Genomic DNA, 20,209 nt, shown 5'->3' with positions numbered 1-20,209 from the left:
TGCTGGTTATTTACTAAAAGGGAGCGTTATTTTATCTCAGATTCTCCGCTCCTTTTTATATACAGAACGATTTGTAGGAATCTCCTGATCCCCGTTACACAGAAAAAAGCCAAACGCCCCAAATCCGAATGACCCGCGATTTCCGGCGCTTCCGATTCTGCCGGGTTAAGGAAAATCCAAAGGAAAATCTATTAAAATAATAAAAACCTGACTGCCGGATCTGCATTTCTTTTCATTTTTTGTGTAATGAGAAAGCGCCGGCGGTAACCGGCGGTAACGGAATCCGGAGCATTAAGGCTTTATTTTTGGAAACTGATGGAGTTTTGTTTGATCCGCTAATTACTGCGGAGGCAGCCGGTGTCGTCTTCGTGAATTTCTGCGGGAACGTTATATTAACGAGGTTTGGAGGCCGCCGCTGCGCCTCCTTTCTGTTTGCGTTACGTTCAATTAAACGCGAATCGAAGTGAAAACCCGTCTCGGGGAAATTATTACCGCAATAAACCAAGGGGGACAGAATGCGAGCGCCGATGGAGGCCACTGCAAGCGGAGAGAGGCGAGAACGCAAACTTTCCCGTTTCCCGGGGTTTCTACCCCAAAAGTATGCTTTTCCAACAAAAGCCCTGATATGTCTAGAACCATAACCACCCGGCATACAGACCCCCCCCTGCAGCAGGGGATTCTGGGTAATAAAAGCCCCCCCCCGTACCCCATAATCACCTGGCATACAGACCGCCCCCATGCAGCCGGGGATTCTGGGTAATAACCCCCCCCCGTACCCCATCATTACCCAGCATACAGACCGCCTGCAGCCAGGGATTCTGGGTAATAACCCCTCGTACCCCATCATCACCCGGCATACAGACCGCCTGCAGCCCAAAAACAAAAGTACTTTTTCTAAAATGGAGTAAAAATGTAGAAAGGAACTCCTCCGCTTAAACCCGGCGGCGGGCTCTCGGGGCGGAGGGCTCTCGGGGCGGGGGGCTCTCGGGGCGTCGGGCTGTCGGGGCGGCGGGCTGTCGGGCGGTGGGCTGTCGGGGTGGGGGGCTCTCGGGGCGTCGGGCTGTCGGGGCGGCGGGCTCTCGGGGCGGCGGGCTGTCGGGCGGTGGGCTGTCGGGGTGGGGGGCTCTCGGGGGGGCGGCGGGCTCTCTCAGAGACGAGTCTTTGGCTCATATCGTGACCCTGGGCAATCAGGAGGTTTTACTAAACTCCCGGACCCTCTGATAAATCGGGATAAGTCCTGTCTCCCGGCCCCTCGCTTTGCCCCACCGGGTCCTGGCTTTCTGCAGACTCTCGGCGGTCAGGCGATGGGGTGATTATCTCGTTACCTTTCCACGGCGAATCCGCCGTTTACTTCATTAAACCTCGCGCCCCCCGGCCCCGGCTCCTGCGCCGAGCGATTCTTTCCCGAGAACCTGCGCCGCGGTGAAAAGGGATTTTATTTCATCCGCAGCGACGGCTTTGGTTATGTTTTCGTTATCGGGGGCCGCTCCGTGGCCAGATAACTTTTAGCTTTGATGGTCATTTTACGCGGTAAATGGAAACCAGGAGATGTCCGGAGTCTTCGTTATTAATCCCCCCCGCTGCATCCGGAATATTTTTTATTTATTCCTCCCCGGAGGAATTGGATGATCATTGCTGTTGGAGGCCGCGGCCCTTGCCGGTCTCTGCTGTTATTATTTCTGCCGCGTTGTGATTTTTCGGTGCGTTTCTCCTCTTTGTCGCTGGGTTTCGGAGTCAGACTGGGTTATTAGCATCACCCCCCCCCCGGGCGGAACGCCAAGCCTCGGGAGTCTCCGAGTTAAACAGCTCTTCAGGCTGGACTGCTGCTGATCTCTGTCGCGTTAGGCCTTGGGGGTCTTCTTCTGACCCCGCTTATAAATGCATGTCGGCAGCAGGCAGGGGGTTTGTTTGTTTGTTTGTTTGTTTGCCTGCGTCTGACAGAAACAAATCGCTTCACAAGCACATTGGATGCGTAGTTATTAATAATCCGAGAGCGCCTGCGCTGCCATGTGTCAGAGGCGGCTTCCCAGCAGAGATGGTTATTAACATTAAAAAGGGCTGAAAATGAGCTGCAAAGTGGGAAGCATCACACGCGATGCCAGATAATGAGGGCCCTGCTCCCAAGAGCTTGCAATCTAACCAGAGATTGGCTCCGTAGGGGAGGAATTTTCTCGCTTTTATTCAGCGCTTTATAGATGGACTTTCCATTCACGCCGCTCGCTGGCCTCGTCTCATTCCGCGCAGGTGACGATTTAAATGGCCGCCGGATTCTGGAACTTTACTGCCCTCCTGTGTAAAGTGGATGAGAGGCCGGGGCAGACCGGGCAGGAAGCTTCCGTTTTCCGTGTGGCGCATGTTCGTAGTCCTACCCCGCCTGGATTTGTGAGCAGCGGCAGTGCGCTTGGTGGCCCCGTCTGAGGGCCGTGTAATGGGTTTATTTCATGCGGTTTTAGCTCGGAAGCAGCCATCTTGTATTTGATAATGATTGATTATCGAGCCGGATGAGAAAATGCCCCCCCCCGTGGAGCCCGGCGAGTGGAATGGATGAAGGCCGAGGATTTTATCGGCAGAAGAATGCGTTTTATGAATTTATTGATCCCCGCTTAGTTTTTTTCCATAGAAGACGCTCCGAGGGGAACGAACCCCCCGACGCGTCTTAGAAACGGGCGCGATAATTCTGCGGAAAGGAAGAAAACGGGACGTTTACGGGATTAGACTGCGCGGAGCGCTACGTGGGAATGTCACGTTATTATTATTATTATTATTAGCATTGTGAGAGAGATTATTAATAATAATAATAACAATAATAATAATAATAATAATAATAAATATCGGGCTCCGATAATTCCCGTTCTGCGGTTTGAATCGTTCTCTTTCTTCATTATCTGCGTTGGGATTCGAGGAGCCTCTCCTTCTCCACTCCCTGCTGCAAATGCGCTCAGCGGGCATCCTTTCCGTTCTCTCTTTTCTGGGGTCCCGCAGTGTGCCCCCCATGAACAGATTATTCCACCGGACTTTCACCTACTATTGCTTTTCGTGGTTTGCGGACGGAGGGTAATACAGTGAGGGGATTAAACACACATGGGATAGATGTACGGCTCCTGAATCTAGATAAATGGAACTGCCTCCCAGCAGAGGTGGTAGAGGGTAATACAGTGAGGGGATTAAACATGCATGGGATAGACATACGGCTCCTGAATCTAGATAAATGGAACAGCCTCCCAGCAGAGGTGGTAGAGGGTAATACAGTGAGGGGATTAAACACACATGGGATAGATGTACGGCTCCTGAATCTAGATAAATGGAACAGCCTCCCAGCAGAGGTGGTAGAGGGTAATACAGTGAGGGGATCAAACACACATGGGATAGACGTACGGCTCCTGAATCTAGATAAATGGAACAGCCTCCCAGCAGAGGTGGTAGAGGGTAATACAGCGAGGGTATTTAAACATGCATGGGATAGACGTACGGCTCCTGAATCTAAGACGAGACCAACGACAGATTAAGGTTTGAGTCTTTACAGCAGGAGAAACGGCGACTAGACGGGGGCCGCCGGGGCCGGGTTTCTTGGTGATAAGGCCGCACGTGAATCCGGTAATCGGAGAATGAATCCCCGCCGGTATCTCGCCGCCGACAGACAGAGAAACGTTTAATGAAGGGAAGAGCGACTCGGCCGGCGCGTTATTAAACCGATCACAATCTCTGTGCGATCGGCGACGTTACGGCAACAACCGGCTTAATCTGGGAGAAACCGGGATTCCGTTCTTTCCATTCAGAGATAAATCCCGTCCCGTTCCGTGCGATCATTATCTGCCCCGATGATTATCTGAAACCTGCAGACGGATCGAGGTTATTGATTAAAGGCCGTTTAGGATTTTGTATCTCGTCCAAATAAATGAAAACGTCCCACGGAAGCGGCTGAGGAGGCTCGCGTTGTGACGCCGACCGCCGGTTTGTCCATTTTTTTAATATTTTTTCTTTTTATTCTGGTAATTATTCCGGGTTTGGTAATCCATTCGTCCGGCGGGATGATATCACGCGAAGGGTTAAACCCCCTGCCTGCACCGGCAGACTCGGCGGAGCGGCGCGGGATTTACGTCTCTCGGTTGGTTTCCGTTTTCTCCGCGTTCTGTGTTTGCGGGACGACCTTCGGCGGTTTTTGTGATTTTTTTGTTATCCGGTAAGGCAGCCGCCGGAGACTTTTCTGCCAGCACCGAGGACACGGAGTGATTTATTCGCTTTATGGAGTGAGGACGATCGCTCTTTACTGCTCCAGACTCTGTTTAAATCGAATAAATTCTCAACAAACAGCGGCCTGGAAGCGCGGAGCGCCGGGGGTCACCGCTCTGCACGCGAAAAGCTTTCCCTAAATAAAAATCCGGCTTGCAGTTTCCCCAGGGGCCGACGAGGGCCGCTGCTGGGGCACCGCCAAGCATTATAGGGCCACGGCTTCTCGCTGGGGCTGGGGGAGTCAGTCTGATGTAACAAAGTAACAAACCTCTCTATGGAATCGTTACCTATAGAATATACGGAATAATAAGAGTGGCCCCCCGCGGGGCCGGAGCCGAGCGTTACATACAATGCCAGCGTGAAGCGCGTTCGCGGCTCCTGCAGATACCGAGATCGGGGGATTTCAGCTGCGAGCGAATCGGGTAAAAATAACTCGATTTCCGTGCGTTTATTTCTCCGAGCTGAGACGTTATTGCATCGGAAGATCGACCTAAAATGAACCGTTTCCCTGCGACCTGCTTTACGTTAATATATAGAGATGGGGTGGGGGCGGGGCTAATTGTGTAACTGGGCGGGGCAGCTATAATGGGGTTTATTTCCCCCGTTTAATGTATAAAGCCGTTTCCTGCTGTTTCTATACACATTATCGGGGCTTTTAGGGCCGTAGAACCCTGCGATCCCCTCATACCCAGCAAACATTCTGACCTCCTAGAAAAGAGGATAACGGGAGGGGAGAGAGGGGCATCAGGGGGAGGGGAGAGGGGCTTCAGGGGGGAGAGAGGGGCATCAGGGGGAGGGGGCGCAGGGGTTTGAGGACCAGAGGGACTGGGAAAACTAAACAGGGACACTTGGCAGGCTTGCATGACTTTGATCTTGGAGCCGCTCTGTGCCTCCAGCTCAATCTCCTCTGTAATCCAATCCACGACGTGGAGCCGGCGGAAGGAGAGCGCAGATCGAATCTCCGAAATAAAAAAGAAATACAATTCAGGCCTTTTACTTCTTGTCAAACCGCACTTAAAGGTCAGAACAGAATTTTCATTTTTCCTCCCCGGTAACGCGGCCGGCACTCCGCGGGAACATCCTGTGTCGTTTCGGCTATAAAAGGTTACATTTAATGAAACGGTTTGTTGCTGGTTATCCTCGCAGCGCTCGTCAAACGTTCAATTAGCTTCGTCAAAAAAGGGAACGTTTAAGAAGTGTGATCCGCCTACCGGTTGAGTCTTTACAGCAGGAGAAACGGGTGACTAGACGGGGGCCGAATGGGGGCCGATCTGCCGGCAGGTTCTAGGTTTCTTCTGTTTGCCCCCCGACTCCCCCTGTAAATCCGTCTCGTTTGGCCGTTTATTTTTCTGGGTTCTGTGGATTCCGGCTGATTCGTCCGGGACGAGCAGCGAGGGTTAAACGGAATAACGACGATAATGAGAATATTTCCCAAAAATATTTATAGAGAAAATCCGCCGAAGCCGCTCCGATCTCCCGCCCTTCACCTAAAATACAGCGGGATATTAATACTTTCCTTCCCAAAAACCTCGTTTCATCACCGTAACCCTTTCCTGCCCGTAACCAAAAACATGTTCCCATTCATGCGCATCGCACGTTAACCCTTTCAGTGCCGTCAAAAGTAGCCAAATACTGCAAGCTGTCCCCCGGGCCGAGATGCCCAGCGCTGTTTATGAAACAATATTTATCGGTTTCAGTAATTCCACGCGTTACTATTTTGGGTTATAATTAAAAGAAATGGTTAAATCTGCCGTCGAAGCATTTTGTTCGTTTCTTTGGCGAATTGTCGTAATTCTTAGAAACGGCAAAAAAAAAAAACGAATCCTGCCCTAGAAATGCTAAAATAATTCCAGATTTGGGATTCCTGCTCGTTTTATGCTGGAATTGGTAAAAGTTGCTTATTCTGAATTAAGTTGCTTTAAATAATTGCATGAAAATGAAACGTTTTGGGTTATTTCTCGGGGTGACCCGTTAATTATTCATCGCGTTACGGGGAATAATAATATCAGCGTCTCGTGGCGGGCTCAGCGCGTCGTTTCTTCTGTTGTGGAAGCAGGGGGAAGATTTTAATTTCAAAGAAATAACGGCGATGTTTTGAGAAATCAGCAGTTTGGAGATAAGTTCTGTCTGTGCGGAGCAAGTAAAAACATAAAAAGCTGCGATCGACCCAAATAATGAATAAAAAAACACAATCGGCCCAAATAATGGAAAAAAAACACAATCGGGCCAAATAATGAATAAAAAAAAACACAATCGGCCCAAATAATGAATAAAAAACACAATCGGCCCAAATAATGAATAAAAAACACAATCGGCCCAAATAATGAAAAAAAAAACACAATCGCCCCAAATAATGAAAAAAAAACACAATCGGCCCAAATAATGAAAAAAAAACACAATCGGCCCAAATAATGAAAAAAAAAACACAATCGCCCCAAATAATGGAAAAAAACCACAATCGGCCCAAATAATGAAAAAAAAAACACAATCGGCCCAAATAATGAAAAAAAAAAAACCACAATCGGCCCAAATAATGAATAAAAAAAACACAATCGGCCCAAATAATGAAAAAAAAGCACAATCGGCCCAAATAATGAATAAAAAAAACACAATCGGCCCAAATAATGAATAAAAAAAACACAATCGGCCCAAATAATGAAAAAAAACCACAGTCGGCCCAAATAATGAATTAAAAAAACACAATCGGCCCAAATAATGAAAAAAAAAAAACACAATCTGCCCAAATAATGAATAAAAGCCGCTCTCAGACCCCTCGTTCAGGAGGAACGTCATTATCTCTGGTTATTTTGCACCGGTACCGGGGTCTTGTGGTATTTTGCCCCGGTCTCTGGGTATTTTGCCCCGGTATGGGGCTCTCGGGGTATTTTGCCCCGGTCTCGGGGTATTCTGCCTCTGTCGAGCGGCCGCGGGGTAAGATGCACGTCTATCGTCTATCGTGAGGATGAAGCGATTTGCGGGAAATGATTAGAAGAAGAATTCCATGCAGCGGGGCTCGGGGGAGCGGAGATCATCGGCTGTGATATAATTACCTCCTCGGGGGCCGGGGATATGCAGATTAGCTGAGCTCGCTCCGTATGCAGATTGTCTCATTTGCATGTAGGGGGAATCGGGGTTGTCGGGGGGTTTGCTCCGTGTTACTCGTTGCTTTAATGCGGGACCTCTGTGACTCCGTTTAGGGGCCGCAAAACTCAAAAATAACCCCAAAATGCTCCACGGGGCAAAAAGAGACCCCGGGCGATGAGTCTGAGTCTTGGGGCACGTTTTACTTCAGTGGCAGAAACTCCGTGTGATCTAAGCTGCTGTTGGCAAACTGGGGGGGGGGCAGCCAGGGGCCGCAGCATTTATTTTGGCCCCCTCTGCGTTGAATGGACTCCTGAGCGGCAGAGACATCTCTCATCAGCGCTGGGTGTTACGCCCCGTTTCCGCCGGACCCCCGGGGGTCTCTCCCCGCCGTCTTTTCCGTAATAACTGCTTTTTCTAATTTCTTTTCTAATTTTCTAAAAATCTAATTTCCTCCAATAACGAAATAACGAATTTCAGATAAATGTGAAGCGATTTTATATCTGGAGGCCGCGCTCCGTATCCGGCCCCCGGTGTCACCGAGCACCTGGCTGCAGACTGCTAACCGGTGAATAATCCTGCTGATGGACGCGTCCGGCCCGTCGGCCCCTCACAGACTCGTGTTACATCGCATTCTGTCCGGGTCTCTCCGCTCGCGGAACCGTTTTATTCTATAGACGTTTCTGGAACTTTCCCGGCAGATATGATCAGCGATTTCTGCTCCGTGCGGGCAGTAAAATTCCTGGAAACCGAGGCAACTGTAATTCTCACAAAGTGTCTGTCGGGATAGCGCTGGATATGAGGCGATATATGGCATATATTACACGGGCGAGCGATTGGTTACTTTCCCAGGAGATGCGTTTAACGGACCGGCGCTACGTATCAGCCTGGTGGGTCAGAAATGGGGTCCGGAGGAGTGGGGGGGCGAACCGAGACCCCCCATTATGCTCAAGCAGAGCTGGATTTCTGGGTTGAACCCAATGGATCAGGATGTTTGGCTGCTCGCCTGCCCCGCGTGGTATTGATTGATAAATTGCGTTTGCGCGGCCGGGGGATCCCACACAGAGCGCCCGGCGATGCCCCCATAACCCGTCCTGTTTATAACCCGTCCCGTTCCGTAAATCTACCGACGCCGAGCGTCACGGGGATTCCACGGGGATTCCACCGCCTGTGATCAGGAAAAGCTCTGCCTTCCCCGGGAGCCGCTGTGTCGCCGGCCTGCGCATGCGCATGTATATTATTATACGGACGCGCGGCAGATCCCAGCCGGTCTGTATAGGGGACGCTTTATAAAAATTGGCACCTATTTAAAGCCCTGCGCTGGCCGTTGTCATGGTAACAATCGCTCTCCTTTTATTAGCCGCTCTTTTGGGACGTGATTGTACAATTTGTATTTTTCTTGTATATTTTTATATATAATCGGTTACTTCCCTCCGCTCGGTCTTCATGGAGATAAAAATCTTCAGACGCCGGTGAATTACGAGATGAAAGCGGAGACGCGAGGAGTTTTAGGGGGGGGGGTAAAACGTTTACAGAAAACATCGTGGTGGCGCCGCGGCTCCCGCTAACGAGACGATTCGATCTGCTTACATCCGAAGAAACGGCCGAATGGCTCTTATTTCTGTGTCTCTATTGTATGTTAAAGTCCTCATAACGTCACCTGCGCGGCCACGCACCTCCCCCACATATCAACCCCCGCGGCTCAGAGTGCTGTGTGTGGCCAAAAGCTTCTGCCCAAGTACTGCCCTCTCCCAGACCGCAAATGGTTAATTAATTCATACAAATGGAAAAACCGCCTCAAACTCTTTGTTTTGATCAATTAACTCTGTGCCAGGTCTGCCCCCCCCGGACAAACGGCCCCCACGGCCCCAGGGGCTTCCTGCAAGGGACTCTGGGAAACCAGATTGGGAAGCGCTTTTCATTAACGTGAGTCTAGAACACAAACGGAACACAGAACACAGAACGTTAAATAAAACCTTATCCAGAAAGTTTTATTGTCGTTTATAAATATTTCATTTTTTTGCTTTATATACATTTAGATTTAAAATATCTCAATCTGCGCCCCCCCTCCCCCCACCGTCCGGCCGGTCCCTATTATTACAAAATAAAAACTCTTAAAGCCCCCGGCGTCCCCCGTTACAAAAACCACAACCTCAGCAGGCGGCCGTCTGCTACACGGTAGCAAAATGCTCAAGTAGTGTACTTTAACTCCTTGCGCCCCGCGGCGGCGTCCGCCGGCAGCCGTCAGGCGGTTCCGTTTCTATGGAAGTTCGTGATGGTCCAGCGCTGACCGCCGCACTTCTGGAGCACGAGCCGGAAGCCGAACTCCCCGTCGCCGTCCTCCGCCAGCTCCAGGCAGCGCCGCGACTTCTTGTTTTGGATCGATCCTCCCTGCGGTTAAAGACAGAAGGGAATTAGCATGCGGGGAACGGCAGCCCCGCCGAGACGGCCAGATCTGCATAGAAATTCGCTGTATATAAAGTGCCTCATTTCCCGAGCGCCTGATCCGGGGGCCGGGGGGCCGGCGTCATCCGCAAAGCGAACGGGTAACTCAGTGACTTTATGATCTCTGGGTCACCTTTATAGCTTCACGTAAAATCATCACTTGGGGTTAAACAAGTCACCGATGGGGGGGCAATTAGCGTTCACAGCCCCCCAGCGAGACCCCCGAGTGCGCATCACACAGAGGCGTTAGGTCATCAGCATCACCGGGGAAAATACTTTATTTATTGCGCATTCTGGTTTGGTATTTTCGCCGCGGTTTCACCGGAATTCTGTCATGTTTTACAGCCGATGAAACGTTGTAATTCTGCGATAATTATGGAAATGACAGGCGGTGCGGCCGCCGGCGAGAAGCCAATCAATCACTTTACGTTCGGGGAGCGGCGGTGACATTTTTACACGTTTATAAAAAGAATGGTTTATTGAGACGGCGGCGCTTAACGGCCAGAGACCCGCAACGTGACGGCTCCGGGGGGGGGGGGGGTTTGGAAAGTAAATAATGAGCAATGGGGCATTCGGGGAGCCCGGGGGCTTCTAACGGGACGGATCGCTCAGTAACAGACGGGAAAGATGTAACAAACCTCCCTGTTACCCCCAATACCTGCCTGTTACCCCCAATACCTGCCTGTTACCCCCAATACCCCCTTCACGCTGGGAACTTTCCCCATCCCCCATATAGCGGCCGCCATTATAGATCCCAGCCCCGTGTGATGCATTTTACTAAATGATCTTAGATTCTGGGTGAGAAAAGCCATTTATTGAAATTTATTTTCCAGCATTAATTTTTTACGTTTCCAATAATTCTTCTGCTCCCGTAAAAAAACGGTATTAAAACCACAAATCAGTAATTGGGGATTAATGATAATCTCTCGTTACTCGTTCCGGTTTCACAGACTCTCTCAAGCGGAATATTTTCTCATCCAAAAAATTATTAAACTTTTTCTGCCATTAAAAAGTTTCTAGAAGCGAACGACGCAAATTAAATACTAGTTAACAAATCCCAGCTTTTTTGGTGAAATAAATCTGCTTTTGGGGGTTTTAATGGGAGGAGGAGTTTTTTGTTCTATGATAACATTAATCTGGATTATATTTTAAAAGGAAATTAAAAACAAAAAAATAGTTTACATGAATTAACATTTACTGGTAAAACTTTTTTCCTATGGGGTCGTCTTATATTTTTTCCTAAATTAATATTCAGATTTTGGGGGGTCGTCTTATAATCGAGCAAATACAGTACTATGCAGGAGGACTGCACTATCCTCGGTAATTGCTTCCCAGGAATGATGGGATTTAGGGTCAGACCAATGTTATTCCTTAATCTTTGTTTCTAATTTATTGTGGGGGATGGGGTGCCCCCCCCAAACTTAAAAAACTGATTTAAATTACGGAGAATTTGAGATAAAATATATATTTACAGAGCAGTTCCGGGCCGCTCGCTGATAAATGTATCTGGATTATTCTCTGGCGTTCGGCCGTCTGCTCCGGGGATCCAATCATTTATTCCATTAGGATTTAGAGCGGAATTACCCCGGCCGGGGGCCGATTCACTCACGATTGTTACTCTACGCGGCGGGCGGCTTCTGCTGCTTATTACGATATTTTACCTGAAATGATTTTTATTCCTCTGATTGAGCCGGAGGGTTTCCGGAACGCCGTTGCGTGTGACGGCCGCCGGGCATGATACTGATTAAGCGACGCGTGTGTTTTTACACGGATCAGGGAGCCCGGGCCGCAACGCATCCCATTTCTATACGGAATAAAACGAGTTGCGGGGCTCGGACTGGTTTTTGATTTGTGGGAAGTGGTGGATTCCCCGTCGCGGTGTTTCGAGGGTAACGGGATCGGTAATCCGCGGTAAATATCGATCACTCTGCGGAGCAGATCTGCTGCCGCGGAGCCTCCCCGGGCAGCGTAGCGAGGAGATCACATTTTATGTCTGATCGGTTTCTCGGTAACGGATCCCGCTGGATTCTCCCCCAATGAATAATCCCCCGGAGATAACGGATCGGATAACGGATCGGAGTCCGATGTCTTTCATACGAGGCAGGAGCCGCCAGAACCAACATTTCTTGGTTGTTGCAGCGTCAGACCTGCTCCCCTTGACAGACGCGGCTGTCGGTTCCCCAAAGGCGGCCCCCGAGATCAGCGTCGGACGGCGCAGGGCCGGTACCTGAGTAAAATGCCAGAACATCTTCATCCTCTTGGCTTTGGCGTAATTGCATTCGATCAGCCGCGGCCGGCCGTTCACATCGACCAGGCATCGATTATCATCGTCGTCGATGGTCGGGCTGAGGACCCCCACGTGGAGCTGCTGGCTGCCGGTGTAATAAACGTTCTGAAAAGAAAGAGAACATCAGCTTTACGGGACCCCCAGGGGATTACGCCGCAAGTCGCCCCCCCAAGGAATACACCGTGCGTCGCCCCCCCCCCAGAGGAATACACCACGCGTCGCCCCCCCCCCAGAGGAATACACCGTGAGTCGGACCCCCCCCAGAGGAATACGCCGCGTGTCGGACCCCCCCCAGAGGAATACACCACGTGTCGCCCCCCGCTCCCTTTAAATCTGTGGCTGTGTCTTCTTATTAAAGCGACCCCTGGAGCTCCCTGCGGAACCAGAAGACAAATCACTCGGCCAAAACCCGAACGCGACGTCTGCCGCGCGACCCAATTTCAGTGAAACTTTCCTCGAAGTTACGAGACGTCTCGGGTTTTAATCGACGGATTTTGTCACGGAGGAACCTTCAGTCGGCTGCTCAGCGGGGGAGGGGGGGTCTGAAGCTTCCCAAACGCACTTAAACAACCCCCAAAAACCGGACAGACCCGAGACCCCGCGCGGCTCTGGGACCCGGCTGACAGACGCCTCTCCCGAGAGATCATCGCAGACAGAGGGCCAGGATGTAGCAGAAGTGAACGTCTCTGTTTTGAGGGAAAACCCGTGGAATTCACAGACATTTTAATGAGTGAAGCGCGTCGGAGAGGAGCGAGGGGTCCGCGGGGGGCCGAGTTTAAACAAAAACCATGAATCCAAACGCCAGAAACCTCTAAAAGTGCAAAGAAACGGTAAAAACAACAACTTTAATCCGTCGCTGCTGTCTCCAGACATCATTCCGGCCAAACGTCAGCGGCTTGAAGCCGAGAAGCGAAGCATTCTCCCCCCAGAGGCGAGTGGAAGCCCCCGAGGGGCGAGTGGAAGCCCCCGAGCTCATTAAACGGGGAGAAATCCGGGATGGGACACTCTGCAGAATTATTACGGGGACGCCACAAATTATGGAGCAGAGGATGCGCGACCACGGGCATGAAAATGTAAGAAGAGGAGATGTAGGGGTCCTCCAAGACCCCCAGCCCCTCATCCCCAACAAATCCCCCCGTTTCCCACCCAGCGCAGGGGATAGGTGGGAGAGCGCGTCACCCCAGACGGCTTTCAATCAATTCCAGGAGAGACGGCGGCTAACGAAGTGCAAAATACGTATTAATATATAAAAGAAATTAAAACATTCATACTGTTGCTATAGTAACCATAGATAGGCTTTGCATGGAAACGTACGCCAGGAGAACTTTACTGGAGAAGAACCAGCAGGTGCCAATTACCCCCCCCCCAAAACACGGACCCCCAACGGGACGGGCTCTGGACACGGCGGTCTCTCTCCCGCAAACCCGGCCGAAGCAGAAGAGTCCCTCACACCGGGGTCCCTCACACCGGGGTCCCCACCGGCCCCGATCCCCACCGACCCCCGATCCTTGGTGTCATTGCTGAACGCAATCAAGACTATTTGGGTCATTTAAAAGCTTTCCGGCGTCACCTCCCCCCCCGGGCGGTAGTTCTCCGACCCCCAATGCTACTTTGTGCGAGGCAGGGAGCGATATGATTTACGGCCACGTACCTGGGGCGTCATTCCGTGGCAGATGTAGACGATGGGGATGTTGTCCGTGCCCGGCCCCTGGTCCAGACATAGCTCTGTCTTTAGGGAATTCTGCAGCTGAAACGAGACGTGAGGAGATTGTATTTATATATTAAATATATTATAATTTTATATATTATTTACAGTCGCCCTGCAGATAATGACATCATCAATAACCTGCAAATTAACCCTTTATACAGACCCGCGGCCCCTGACTGCCCCTCGCACCGGGGATCACCGGGTAATAATATCTCCTGTTACCGGGAGAGAGCGGCCCCGGCGCGGACAGAATTCTGATCGCTTTCTGATACTTTACCAAACCCGTCTTATATCTCAGGCTGTTTTTAATCTTTTTTGTTCTCTCGGGGGCCGGGGGGCCACCCTGCACTTACCACGCCGTAGGCGACGGTGTCCGTGTACATCCGCATTTCCGGATACACGGTGACGAGATACCAGCGGAAGGTCTTACACTGCAGCCTCTTCCTCAGGGCTTTTCTCTCGGAAATATCCCCGATGTCGATCCCGGAGTCCTGACAACAAACCGAGAATCAACGGCCAATAAGAAGCACGGGGGGGGCGGGGGGAGACAGCCGCCGGCCTCCGAGCCTTAACACGAGTTCTTTTCTATTGCCCCCCCCCGGCGATCCTGGGAGCGGGTGAAGCGGGAATTACCTCCTGCGGGATGTTCCACGCCATATACACGTGGCTCTTAAACTCATCCATCCAGACTTCGGCCACGCGGAGAGCGTTCCTGCGCACGTGCGCGGTCAGGTCCTCGGTGTACGGTTTGTGAGCCCTTTCTATGTGAGCGATTCGGGAGCAGGGCAGAACTTCCACGCTCCCCCCGCACTGCCACACCTGGAGGGGCACAAAAAGGGCATTAATCCACGCTCCCCCCGCACTGCCACACCTGGAGGGGCACAAAAAGGGCATTAATCCACGCTCCCCCCGCACTGCCACACCTGCAGGGGCACAAAAAGGGCATTAATCCACGCTCCCCCCGCACTGCCACACCTGGAGGGGCACAAAAAGGGCATTAATCCACGCTCCCCCCGCACTGCCACACCTGCAGGGGCACAAAAAGGGCATTAATCCACGCTCCCCCCGCACTGCCACACCTGGAGGGGCACAAAAAGGGCATTAATCCACGCTCCCCCCACACTGCCACACCTGCAGGGGCACAAAAAGGGCATTAATCCACGCTCCCCCCGCACTGCCACACCTGCAGGGGCACAAAAAGGGCATTAATCCACGCTCCCCCCGCACTGCAACACCTGGAGGGGCACAAAAAGGGCATTAATCCACGCTCCCCCCGCACTGCCACACCTGCAGGGGCACAAAAAGGGCATTAATCCACGCTCCCCCCGCACTGCCACACCTGCAGGGGCACAAAAAGGGCATTAATCCACGCTCCCCCAGCCCACCCCCCCCCAGCACTGAGAGACGCCATGAAATGAAAACTTTCCATGCAACAAACTATGGATACCGGGGGGGCCGGGCACAAAGATGGATGGAAAGTGGGTTTAAAGAAACGATAAAAAGGACATGCGGTTTGGTGAAATGCTTGTAACCGATTGTACCAAGAGAATAAATAAATAAATAAATAAATATTTTGGAGGAACAAAGGCCGTGGTCTTTTATTTCCTTTGTAACAAATTTATTTAACAATAACCAAAAAGAACTTTGCATCAATAACTTCTGACTGAAAATCAAATAAATGAACTCTTGGCCCAAACCACAGAGTTATCAAATAATTAAATCAAGGCCAACTGCCCCAAAAGCCGCTCAGCGAACAAAACCCCCAAGCCCTCGCTCTCTTTACAGAGAGCGACTTTACCCCAATAAAAGCCTCGCCAGAAAATATAACTTTATTTATTTTATATCATTAAAACATAAAAAGCGGGGGGGCGACAATTCAGCAGCTCCTCAGTCAGTCAGCGCTAGCCGGGGGCAGCGAACGGACGCCTCAGGGACCCCTTCTTTTATAGCTAAAATTCCCGCCCAAACATAGCGCGAGCGCAACTACATGCAAGAGCGCAACTACATGCAAGAGCGCAACTACACGCAAGAGCGCGGGCAAACTAAGCGGCGCGAGCGCAGTCCAGGACCTTGAACTTAACCCTTACAACCTAACAACCACGTGACCCGGTGCTATTCTCACAGGGTTTTTCTCAATAAGCTTGAAGGAGGCGACTTATTTTCTGCCCCTCAGAATTATTATTTTCCTCTCTGGCAGTAAATAACATTTTTTACTACATTACAAAGTTTCATTTCCGGACAACGCTGACGTCACCAATATAATGCAAAGCAAATACCCCCCAAACACGCACACGCTAAGACAAAGACCCTCACGCTTACACGCAAACACACGCAAACACTCGCTCACTATCATACATTCATACAGCCCAACTCCCTTCTCATCTCATCCTCTCCCTCCCTTCCGTTACCCCGTTTCCCCATCACCCCGTTAACTTCCCTGAGGCTTCTGTTTAGCTGTTTGCACGGTCTGGGTTTTTTTACCGTGGGGTAACATTGTGTTACGTGACCCCCACACAGTAAGAATTCCGCGGCAGACCGGGGGGGGGGGGAGTGCGAAGCTCGTCCCGGTGCTATCACAGCCAGTGCCAGAAAACAAGTTCCGGAATCCCACGAGGGGTTAATCGAGGCTTCACAAGACGGATGTTTCAGGCAAAGAAAATTCACTTACGCAGCAGACTGCGGGCGGCCGTTAAACTCAACTTATCGGGGAATTTAATGACGATATTGATTACAGACCGAGAAGAAAATCCTATTAATTAAGTCCCCGCGCCGCGGCCCTCCGGGGCCAAACCGAGCGAGCGACGCTAACGGGACACTCATCTCACGCACATTCTACTGTATCGGTGAACTACATAACATTCAAACGGTGTTATCAGCACGTACGGATCCGGTCACTAAACCCAAACTTCTGCCAGAACGGAACGCATCGCGGCGACCCGCGGAACCAGAGAGCCAATCACACGCTGTCACAGGAGGATAAACCCCAGAGACCATGTCTGGATCCGCTGCGTGTCTCTTCCTGGGTCAGATTGGCGGAGAAACCGGAATCAAAGGTGATCAGCAAAAACCGTGACCCCCGACCCGCGCTGGGAAGATTCCATCCGCGGATCTGGAGGGTTGGTAGTCCGGCCGTTACTTGCTGCTCTGGCTTGAGGTTCTAGGCTCTGACCGCGTTCTCTCCGACACGCCATTTGCATGTGTTCGGTATGTTGTAAAGCCGTGTACCTGGCCTTCAATCACCCCGAGCCGCGACAAATCCTTTCCAAGCTCTCTGTTTCCAGCTTGGAAGCCGTCGCCATGTAACAGATGTCTGAGAGGCATCTGCGGCGTGGGACGCCTGCCACGGCACCAATGATCCGGAGCGTGGGCTCTGAAACGTTCCCGAGGATGAGGATTTGCAGAAGTCACCGCAGGACCGGTTCTTACCGGCATCGCACCGGCTGCGGGCTCAGTCAGCCCGGCGCCCGGTCGGGTGCGGGTCAGAGAGCCCGGCGCTCGGTCGGGTACTGGTCAGAGAGCCCGGCGCCCGGTCGGGTGCGGGTCAGAGAGCCCGGCGCTCGGTCCGGTGCGGGTCAGAGAGCCCGGCGCCCGGTCGGGTACTGGTCAGAGAGCCCGGCGCTCGGTCCGGTGCGGGTCAGAGAGTCCGGCGCTCGGTCGGGTGCGGGTCAGAGAGCCCCGCGCTCAGTCCGGTGCGGGTCAGAGAGCCCGGCGCTCGGTCCGGTGCGGGTCAGTGAGCCCGGCGCTCGGTCGGGTGCGGGTCAGAGAGCCCGGTGCTCGGTACGGTGCGGGTCAGAGAGCCCGGCGCTCGGTCGGGTGCGGGTCAGAGAGCCCGGCGCTCGGTCCGGTGCGGGTCAGAGAGCCCGGTGCTCGGTCCGGTGCGGGTCACAGAGCCCAGCGGGTGGCAGACATCATGGCTTTTCATCAGGATAAGGAATACACAGAATATTTCCCCAGCAGTGAAAGGGTTAACGCCGCGTTGCATCCATTCATTACTGGCACCGTACCGCATGGAATCCGGACAGCCGTTAGTTAATCGGACACCGCGCTCTGTTCATCTCCATCTGTGTGACTGGCGTCTGCGGGGCGTAAATACAGAGAACGATCCGGAATAAACAGAGAAACATCAACTAAAGAAACGCCGCCAAACCGCGCCGGCCGCCAGCGATGCCGCAGGACCTCGGGCTGAACGGCACTTTTCGGTTTTTCAGTCCAAGCTTTCCAGAGAAAAACGAGCGTTTTCATCGTGAAATGAAGTCATTAACAGAGAGAACAAGCAGTCCCGGCCAGTTAGTCGTCGTCGGAGCCGGCGGCTGCCCGCGTCCCGGTGACGGTAATTGTCGGGAATGCTGACAGGAGATCTCTTCCACAAACACCGTCACCGGCTGATGCGAGGAGAAACGTCCGTCCCGCACACCGTCGCCAGAAAGGAGAACGCTGGGGTAGGAATGGGCTGTCCGCGGGGGCCTGGCAGGCATCACCCGGGGAATTGTTTTCAGTATTTTTGTAGCTTTTTTTTTATTGGTGGAAATAACCTTTTCCGTTTCCATGGCAGCGCAGTCATTTGATTTTGCCGTTTTAGGTTTAATCTCCTCAGGGACCGGATCTCGGGAGGATTTCCTTATGGAGCAAACGCTGTGAACGGCGCCGGCTTCCAAACATTAATTCCCGAAAATCCCGGAACCGCGGGAGGACGGCGCTGAATTATTTCTAACGTTCGGTTACCGACCATCTAAACGTCGCCGATTCCACGCGCTGCCCGCTCCAAACCGACTGCACCCTAAATAAAGGCCGACTTTGGGGTGAAATATTACCCGATGACGAGCCGCGAACCTGCGCTGCTTCTTCTCCGACGACGAAAACCACAGCGGCACAAAGACCCCCTAACACTGAGAAAACATAACGAAGAAGTCGGAGACCATGCGCGACCTTCGCTTCTCTTACCCGGACTCCCAGCTCCACGTTCTCGCCCCCGTACACCTCCATGCCTTCATCCAGCAAGCCGATTTCTTCAAAGTACTGCCTGTCTACGATGAAGCAGCCAATCAGAGCCGGGCTTCTACGGGAGCAGAGAGAGTAAAGCATGAAAACAGACGGTAGCAGAAGTCGTCCCGGCTCCAGCGGCGCAGTCCCTGCTAATTCCCGCGACAGAGAACAGAAGCCTGTAATACGAGGGCCGCCGTGTTACCTGATGGGCGCCGTGGCGTTCTCCATCTTCCACCACGATTTGGGGGGGTTCAGGTACCGACACCACAGCTCCCAGTCGAAGCCCTGGGCGGACAGGGGGTACTCCTCGATCTCGAAGCTGTCGTACTTAATGTTATCGAAAGACGGGGATACAACGAGTTTCCGGTTCTCCTTGATTCTGCTCAGAACGGGTTCGGCCCTGCGGAGAAAACACATTCTCGTTATTCACGGTGTCTGGGGGGGGGATTCTACGTTACAGGGGGGATTCCGCATCCATCAGAGGACCGCGCTCCCGGATACCGCTCATCGCCTTTAATCCACGAGCTTTCATGAGCCGTTTGTTCGTATTTTGTGGATTCCGATGACTTCAAAGCGTTTCTCGCAGAGTTTTCGGGCAGTAAACGCGCTTATAAAACATTAAACAGCGGAATATTTCATTTTAACTCCGTCGATTCCTCCTGCGAGATGCGCTAAAGTCGCAGCGGCTTCCCCGGCGCGTACGGACATCGGCACTGGCGGGATTCTGCGGCCGGTTAGAACGGTTTCAGAAAGGCGGAAAGGTGCCGGGTTATTAACGCAGGAATCGTTTTCCATAAACCCCCGGGGGCCGCTGTGGTTTGGTGCTGAGGCAGGAATATGATTTAGACGGCGGAAGCGGTTTGGTTCCGGCGGGTTAGTCACCGTCGCTCTTCCTCGAAAATCCGGGATCTGCAGGCGCCTGGAATCGGGGAATTCTCTCCGATTTTCCGTTTTCCGACATTCCCGAAACTCACCATCCCACGCTGAACTCCACGTGAGCATCGAAAAGCGCGACCACGGGGGCAGACGCGGCCCTCCAGCCGCTGACGCGCGAGCGGATCAGCCCCTCTTGCTTGCTGTGCCGGACCACCTTAATGAAGCCCGGCTTCCTCTCGTTCACGTCGTCCACGTACTGCGCTAACTTCTCTTTTAGCTCCTCTGTTGATAAAACAAGAAAATGCGCTGATTATTAACATGCCAGACAAGTACCCGGCCCCCGGCACAATCCCACCGGCAGCGCACGCACGGCAGCAAACATATTAACACAAGGAGAACAGGCGAGAGCCGCAGATCGTTACGCCAAAGACCTGAAACCCCGCGTACGACGACTCTATAACGCGATCTACAGCGGGCTGCGGACGGAGGTGTATAGCGGGGTTACACGGACACACGGGCCGCTACATGTTACCCTGCCGGTTATCCGTTTAACCCCCTCACGGCGTACCGGCCCGCAGCTGACATCATCCGGTACGATG

The 20,209-nt window shown here is 52.3% G+C and overlaps 1 protein-coding gene across 1 annotated transcript in view; it reads right to left on the bottom strand.

Moving 5' to 3' along the window:
* Positions 1–9,291: 9,291 nt before the first annotated feature.
* GALNT18 (polypeptide N-acetylgalactosaminyltransferase 18) overlaps positions 9,292–20,209 on the bottom strand; it is a 56,261-nt gene continuing 45,343 nt past the window's right edge. Inside the window, exons 4-11 of the mRNA XM_053449540.1 lie at positions 19,709–19,892; positions 18,937–19,134; positions 18,693–18,807; positions 14,385–14,570; positions 14,105–14,242; positions 13,695–13,790; positions 11,984–12,148; positions 9,292–9,702 (exon numbers count right to left, since the gene is read on the bottom strand). Coding sequence (XP_053305515.1) covers positions 9,556–9,702; positions 11,984–12,148; positions 13,695–13,790; positions 14,105–14,242; positions 14,385–14,570; positions 18,693–18,807; positions 18,937–19,134; positions 19,709–19,892 — 1,229 coding nt within the window. The 3' untranslated portion in view covers positions 9,292–9,555. The remainder of the gene's footprint in view (positions 9,703–11,983; positions 12,149–13,694; positions 13,791–14,104; positions 14,243–14,384; positions 14,571–18,692; positions 18,808–18,936; positions 19,135–19,708; positions 19,893–20,209) is intronic.

This window comes from Spea bombifrons, chromosome 10, assembly GCF_027358695.1.
Source record: "Spea bombifrons isolate aSpeBom1 chromosome 10, aSpeBom1.2.pri, whole genome shotgun sequence".
Lineage (NCBI taxonomy): Eukaryota > Metazoa > Chordata > Amphibia > Anura > Pelobatidae > Spea > Spea bombifrons.
The sequence above is the reverse complement of the archived record's forward strand: the minus strand, read 5'-3'. Positions and strand labels throughout refer to the sequence as shown.